The sequence below is a fragment of the Neovison vison genome, chromosome 8, assembly GCF_020171115.1.
Source record: "Neovison vison isolate M4711 chromosome 8, ASM_NN_V1, whole genome shotgun sequence".
NCBI lineage: Eukaryota > Metazoa > Chordata > Mammalia > Carnivora > Mustelidae > Neogale > Neogale vison.
The window spans coordinates 128714048-128721768 of NC_058098.1; the positions used below are offsets into that span (position 1 = coordinate 128714048).

The following is a 7721-nucleotide window of genomic DNA, read 5'->3' on the forward strand; positions in this document are numbered from 1 at the left end:
CTAAAACTTCAGATACTACAACCTTTAATATTTTAGTGTCATTCTTTTTTGTTCTTCGCAATGACAGAGCAATCGCCATGCAATTATTAAAAACAGTTTAGGAATGTGAAGCTTCTCTGGCAAAATCCATAAATGTAAATGGACCACAGGTCACTGAAATTGGGAGGAAGTGTACCATAGCGGCCACCTCAGAAATTTTGTTTGCGTGTTTTGACCTAAAGAGACTTTCCTTTCTCATTATTTATAGCGACTCAGATAACCACAGCATATAAATTCACATTGTAAATGTATTTTCTTTTCCTCTGGGGGAATTTTACGGGATAGCACGGACTCGGGTGGGGCCCTTAAATAAATTAGCTATATCTAAATGTTTAGTATTCCTCTCTCTTGAATGTTTGATCACTGAGAATTAAAATTCGTATGACTCATCTGGACCGTAGCATCCAAGACAAGGGTAAAACGGACCCCAAAGGCAACAGCCCACACAACCTTCAAGAGGAGGACGGGGTGGGTACGTGCAGGGGTTTTCAGAGAAGTCCTCAGAGTCCCAGACAGGTGGAATCCAAATTGTTTCTTCTCCCTGTGGCCAACCACTCACACAAGGCCACAAAGGACACCCAAGTAGAAATGAACCAAATAAAACAATGTAGCCTGTCGTGTTCTAGCTTCCCTGTGCAAGGACAGGTAGTCGTACCATCAATGAGACAAAGACAGGACTGGGGGAGACGCTTCCACCTCTGTCCTCCCCACTGCGCAAAGGCCCCGCCCTTCTCAAGGGGCCACAGCCAAGCCCTAATGCCCCTCTACTGCTGCAGAAGTTGGGGGGGGGGGCTTCCTCCTGCTCTGAACCACTGGGTTGTGCGGAGCTGAAATCTCACAAAAGCACTTTTGTGTAGCTTCACTTCCCGTTACTATCACACTGCCAAAACCTACAGCAACAACACAGCGAAAGCGTGTAAAAGCCAACACAGACTTGATAGCTAAACGCAAGCACATGTTGGCCCATTCTGAGCACACCATTTGGAGAGGGTTGCGCCTACCTGGCAGAAAAGCCTGAGTCTTCCGCAGAAGCCCGCCCCAGGATGCCTCCCCCACCTCTTTCCAAGCCCTAGGAGCCTCTCTCCCAGCTCCTTAGCACAAGCTCCTGGCGGGTCTCTAGGAAAAGCACGCCTGCCTGCCTTTCCCCATTCACAGCCACTGCACTAAGCCTCCTCCTCAGCACCCCCCAAGGCACCCCTACACACTGAGCTGCCCAGCCTAGGAGCTTCAGAACCTGGCACATACCATCCCACCCCTAAGTTTGTATCGGTTCAGACTGGCAGTTTATAACCTCCCCTCCACTTCACTTTCCCCTAAAAGACAAACATTTCTTTCCACATTCTAGATCATTCCCAATTGGAACTGATTTTTTTAAAAGGGTAGTGCTGACCTTTGCAGGGATCTGGGTAGTTCCACCATGAATTCTTTTGGACAAATGTTCCCTTTCAAAACTCAAGGCGCCTGTTAGATTTTTTCAATTAAAGAATAAACATGCCTTTTGCACCGGTTCCTTCCCAGCGTAAATGACCTCCCTGCAACGCAAAACCTTCAGAAAGGGCATGACAGCCCTTCTGACTGTCCTAGGTGCAACACCAAGCACCCAGCCACCCAGTCCAGAGTTCCCCCACACTCAGCCACAAACAAAAAGGGGTGAGATTAAACCTACTCCCGTACTCCCATTAATTCACCCATTCTAGAACCCTCAATTCCCTAACTCATTTCTACCCCCATTTAGGGCCTGTTACTGTAACATTAACACAAACACCATCCTCCCTCCGATAGGGGATACGATGGTGCCTTTGCTGAGTACGCATTCGGCTTGGCAGCGTCAGGTCGTCTCTTCCCAGGGCTTTGGTGCTGCCCAAAAGAAATGTGTGCATGAGTGAACGAGTGTGTGGGTGTGAGTGTGAACGTGCGCTCCCCCTCCATCGTGCGGGCGCGGGGCCAGAGTCTGATGCGCACCCACGCTCTGCGACGGACCCCGACCGCAGCAGGGGGTCCTTGGTGGCACAGCTGCCCCCTCCCCTGGCCGGGCCTGGCCCGCAGGCTACCTGCAGCCGCACGCCTCCACCACCATGTCCTCGTACTGCTTGTAGACCACGTTGTTGGCCGCGTCGATGTAGAGGATACTGATAGGGCTGAGGCGCGCGGGCACGCAGCAGGAGGCCGGCGCCGCGTCTGGAGCCATGGAGTTGAGCAGCGTCTGAATGATGGCGTGGTTGGTGGGCTCAAGGTGCGAGCGCAGCGGGAAGTCGCAAACGCCCTCGCAGTGGTACGCCTCGTAGTCCAGCGGCGCGATGATCCAGTCGTCCCAGCCCAGCTCCTTGAAGTCCACGTGCAGAGGCCTGCGGCTACAGCGGCTCCGACCCCTTCGCCCGTGGCCCCGACCCGCGCCCCCGCCGCTGCCCTGCGCCGCTCGCGCCCCAGCCAGCGCCGTCCGCCGCCGCCTACGACCGCCGATGACCGCCGTGGGCGACCCAGTGCCGGGTCCCGGGTCAAGATACTGCTCCGCTGGCTCCGCTGGCTCCGCTGCCAGCGCGGCCCCGAGCGCGCGGGCCTGGGCGCGGATCTCCCGGAATAGGCTCCCCTTCCTCTGCGTGCGGGAGGAGACGACAAGCAGGGCGCGCTCTTCCGCCGCTGCGCGGCCCCTGTCCCGTGAACCGAAGCCCAGCAGCCGCAGTGCCAGCGGGCCCTGCGAGGGACCGGCCACTGAGCGCAGCAAGAGACAGAACGCACGGGTGGCACGAGGCTCCTGGCGGTGGCGCCGCACGGCGTCTGCCACGTCGAACACCTCCCAGCGCGCTACGGCCAAGGGCTCGGCGGCCCGCGAGTGCAGCAGGCGGGGCGCTCGGGCGGCCCCGGGGCAGGTAGACAGCAGCAACAGCAGCGGCGGGGGAGTGGCGCCGCCAGGGCCCAGCTCCGGGGACTCGTGGCGCAGGACGCGCAGCTCGGCTCCCAACACCTCGTCGGTGTCGGGAAGGCTGGATACGTCGAACAGGAAGCTTTGGCCGGTCTCGGCTGGCGATTCGTCTGCAGGAGTCGGGCAGAGACAGAAAGAGAGCGCGGTGAGAGTCGAGAGCGAGGCCCGCACTCCGGGCCTCCGAAGTGCACACAGCCCACTGCCCGGGATGCCGGAGCGAGCCCGCCGGAGCCGGCGCCGGCCGCCCAGTCTCGGCCCAGTCAGAAAGCTGCCAGCCTGGCCCAGAATAAAGGGAGCCTTCGCCCTGACTATCGATTATCAGGACCGGGGCTTCGGTTCATCGAGCCAAAGTTCTGCCACCGCGACAACCCAGGAGCCTTCACTTACCGCCTATCGCCGAGCCCGGGGAGGGAACCACACCCCTACACCCGATGCAACTACAGTTCCGCTGCCTGACCCAGAGCCTCAGGTTTACTGGGCCTAGATCGGAATCCAGACTTTCCGGGCGGGTGGCCGAAAGAAGGCCGAGTGGGCGCATCAGAGGCCCTGCGCCCCTTCCAAGGCGCTGTTCTGGGACTGCTCTTTATTCCCCCGCTGATGCCCCAGGACAGCCCGGAAGTCCCGGCTGTGCGAAAACGGAAAATTCGGGTCCCCTGACAGCTCTGCTCCTTGCGCTACCTCGCTTCCCCAGCCCAGCCTGGACACTCCTGCCGGCCACGATCGCCCGTGCGGGCTGGGCCTTGCATGGAAGCCGTCCGGAAGGGAAGGACACAGCGGAGCTGCGGACCCTCTAGCGCATCCAGCGTCCTAGCTATGCTGAAGGGGAACTAAGGCCCACATAGGGAGCGGCGGGCTCGGCCCAAGGGCTCCCACCAGGGAACGCGGCTGCTCGAGATGGGAGCAGCCAGGGCTTAGCTTCTCCCGGCTTTCCACGACCTCCGATGGAGGAGGCAAGGCGGCAAAGGAGTCTAGGATCCCTCTCTCAAGGGTCTGGGGCATCCCGGGACTGCCTTCCTCGCTGCAGTGAGGGCAGCTGCTCCAGGAGGTCTTGCCTCCAGGACCCACCGATGCCTTCGCAAACATATTCTTTCCCTCCGTTATGACTTATCTCGGAGTTTGGGGGTTTTATTTCGGTCTTGGGCACTTTTTTTTCTTTTTTGGGCTCAGGAAAAAAAAAAGTTGAAATTCCACGGAGCAGCAGATAAGGAGCTCCCTTTGAAGAAGGTCATATGGTTTCATTTTGCCCCAAACTCGGAGAGACTGTGCAGACTGCCCCCACCACTGGAGATCTGCTCACCGACCACTGCTGCGGGGCCCTCGCCTCCGGAGCTCTGAAGTCTGGGCTCTGCCGGTGGCTTCTGGGGACCTCAAGTAGCCCTGCTCCAAGTTGAACCTCAGAGTGGAGAGGGAGGGAGGCACAAAGTCCTGGGCAAGTGCATCGGCTTCACTGCCATTGCTTTCCCCCAAGGCTCCCTGGAACGCTTTTCCTGAGCCTCCCCTGTAGCATCTCCCCTCCCCCCTTTACAAGGTGCAGCTGCTGCATCCCCTCCTTCCAGAGGGAGGAAGGAGGGATACCCTCAGAGCCTTGCCAGCCGAGAAAAGACTGAGCTCAGGCTGAGGCTAAGGGTCGGCCTAACTGTATCTAAGAAAGCAACTAGTGTCTCTGCCCACTCAGTGTCCTGCACACCCACTTGTCCTGTATCCCTGGGAGCTCATAAGGCAGCCTCAGGTCTGGGGCCTTCTGTGGCCCTGTATACCAGGGCTCCAGCTTTGTAGGGGTACTGCGGCATCCAGTCCTGGGGGCACTCCAGGCCTTCAGAGAATGCCTGAGAGTTCGCACTGCGCTGTAGAGCCATCTGGGCCCAAGATATCCAGCACCCAAAATAAAGCCATCTCTGTGTGTAGACTCCTGTGTGTGTGTGTGTGTGTGTGTGTGTGTGTGTTGGAGGAGGTGTGTGATCGGTTACTGCACCACCTCCACCTGCCTTCCCAGGTTAGGGTGTGCAGTGTGGGCCTGTCTGCTACTTCCTTTCCAGCCCTAGTCCCCTTTTTCCCCTCCTGCCTTCTATGCTGGGTCTCTGGCTGGATAGAATTAAGGCCAACATTACTTGCATTTCCGCCTGAAATTAGTTAAATTTTCCCTATCTGTCTGCTTTAATGACTTCAATAGAGATTAATAAAATCCAGATGACGCACAGCAACCACCACAGTCATACCCATGTCCTACCTTTGAAGGACCCAGGGCAGAGTAAGGTGGGGTGCTTGCTCCCTGCCAGGCCTGGCTTCCGGCTGGGGCTCCGTCCTCTCCACCTCACAGGGCTGGTGGCGTCCTCCACCTCTGGCTGTCCCAGCGGCCCAGCACAGGGCACAGGCCACCATAGCCATGCACCTCCCCCTTGACAGAGCCTGCCCAGAGATGACCTCTGTGTACCTGGTGATGCCACCAGCCTCTCCGGGGTCATGTACTTAGCCTGCCTCCTTCCCTTATTCCCCTGAGTTCCCCCCAATTTGTGCGGCCCCCAGGAGACTAGAAGCTGCAGAGTTGGCTGCACTGAAAGCCGCTGCCGCCGCCACCACCATCACGGCGCCGTCCCTCTCGGCCCAGGCCCCTTCTTGCTTCGGATCCTGCCTCCTCGAGGGGACCCGCCGGCCGGCAGGGCCAGGACAATCCGGCAGAGGGACTGGCTCAGCCCTCTGGGGCCCGAGCCCTGAGAGCTTGCCGTGCCTCTCGCCACAGTCCAGCAGGTTCGGGTGCGTGGGCCTCGGCGGAGTTTCCACCACCTGAGGCTGGGACGTGAAGGGGCCGCGCCCCGAAGGGTCTGGAGCTGGGGCTCGGCTCCGGCGGTGGCCTCCGCCTAGGAGCGGGCAGGACGGACGGGCGCAGTAGAGGCGTCAGTACCTTGGTTCGCCTGGTCTGCGAAGCCGGTGATGGTGTCCGCGCGGCCGTGGCGGCCAGAGCCCGAGGTGGAGGCGGCGGCCGCCCCGGCCGGAGCCCTCCCGGCCAGGTTCCGGTAAAGCGACATCATGAACTGGTGCGGCACCACCGAGCCGTTCCTGAAGCCGGAGCCGGCGGCCCGGCGCCCGGCGCGGGCTCCGGGAGCTGCGGCGGCCGGGGCAGCGGAGACACCCGCAGCCGGGGCGAGGGTCCGCCCGCCGCCGCCGCCGCCGCCGCCGCCGCCACCCCCCGGACTCCCGACCGGCCCTGCCCCCGCCGCTCGCAGCACGGCGGCCGCTTCGAGCCCGTCGCGGGGGCGGCAGGCGCTCAGCAGCCAGAGGCACAGCGCGGCGGCTGCGCTCAGGTCCATGGGCTCCGTGGGCCAGGCGGGCGGGCAGCGCGGGCTCCGTGGCTCCGGGAAGTCCCCCGGCGCCTTTTGAACATAGTGTTTAATAATGGGGGAAGTGTGCGCAGCAAGTCGCGGCCCCCCCTCTTCTCCCACCCCACCCCCGCCCAACGCCCGGAGCAGCGCCCCCTGCTGAACACTGGAGTGGCAGCGCCGCGCCCCCGGCTCCGGCCTAACGCAGAGTCCGGGACAGGAGCCTCCTCCCCGCGCCACGGCGCTTCGCCCCACTCTCGTCTAGCAAGTGCTACCCGCCCGAGGCTCCCGCCACGACCCGGGGCCCCGCCTCCCCTCCCCGCGGCGGTGCGACTCCCGCCGCCCGTGCCCCAGCCAAACGCGCCCTCCCGAGTTAGGGGCCCCGAGGCATCGCGCGCACCCGCCCAGCTTCGTGCCCACTCCCCTGCGAAGCAGCTGCACCCGCCCCCTGCCCGCTCCGGTTCTCTGAGTGCCCGAGACGCCAGAGGTGGGGTCGTGGAAGGGCGCGGCCCCGCCGGTCACCGCCGGGACCTCCGGGCCAGGACGCACAGCGAGGCCATAGGGCGTAAAGAGGCCACAGGGGCGCTCAGGGCTGCCACAAAGGCGCGTTTTTCGTCTCCGGTTCGAAGGTTGCCCAGCCTGCCACAGCCTCCGAATACCGGAGCGCGCGATCGGAGCAGGGGAGGGGACCCGGAGGGAAAAGAGGGCTAGTGGCTGGAAGGGCAGGCCGGAAGGACAGATGGACGTGGACCGACAGTCGGAAAGCCAGGGTTTGGACGGAGAACTTGTGCTTAAGCTGGAGCAAGATCTCAAAGGAGCGCGGGAACTACGGAGGCAGAGCCGGGATGAGGAGAAGACCCCTGTGCGGGAGCAGCGCCCCGAGTTCATTCGTGCGTCTAAAGTGATGACCTTCCGCCCGCATTCGGGGGGGGGGGAGGCGGCCAACGGAAACGGGCTACCTGGTATGTTGGGGCGCGCGGCCAGAAGCCTGGAAGGCGGGCGGCCGAGATCCCCAGGGTGGTACCTCAGGACGAGGTTCTGGGTGATGGGTGGAGGGCACGCCCAGCGGCCACGGCGGCGGCCCCCCGGAGCGCACTCGGATCGGTTAGGGAGGTGGCTGACCGGTACTGATCGTTTCAGCTCCACTGCAGCCCGGCACACGTCGGTGCGGGTACGTGCGGCGGATACACGAGGTAGATGGAGGGCCCGAGCCAGGCGGACCCTCGAAGCTGCGCAGACGCGTTCTTTATCCTTTAAATTTTTTATTTGCTACCGAACTTGAAATCTAGGCGGGGTCAGTGCGTCATGGCCACTTTGGGTGACGAGCGTCAACACGATGCCACAGGACCCAAAGTCGAGGGAGTCCGAGTCTCTTCGCGTTGCGCCACACTGGCCCTGGGAAGAAGCTCCGCGCTGGGAGCTCCCGGGCGACTCCAGCCCAGGCTCGG

At 61.7% G+C, this 7721-nt stretch overlaps 1 protein-coding gene across 1 annotated transcript; it reads right to left on the minus strand.

Moving 5' to 3' along the window:
- Positions 1-2086: 2086 nt before the first annotated feature.
- Positions 2087-6264, minus strand: GDF7 (growth differentiation factor 7). The gene is made up of 2 exons (XM_044262550.1): positions 5859-6264; positions 2087-3069 (listed from the first exon to the last, which is right to left on the minus strand). The coding sequence occupies exons 1-2, from the start codon at positions 6262-6264 to the stop codon at positions 2087-2089; spliced, it is 1389 nt and encodes a 462-aa protein (XP_044118485.1).
- Positions 6265-7721: the final 1457 nt, after the last annotated feature.

What these genes read in the sequence shown, in the direction of transcription:
- GDF7 (XM_044262550.1), bottom strand. Translation starts at nt 6,264, where the DNA reads ATGGACCTGAGCGCAGCCGCCGCGCTGTGCCTCTGGCTGCTGAGCGCC. An exon ending in CGCAGACCAGGCGAACCAAG is followed by an intron (nt 3,070 to 5,858) that starts GTACTGACGCCT and finishes CGACTCCTGCAG; the next exon opens with ACGAATCGCCAGCCGAGACC.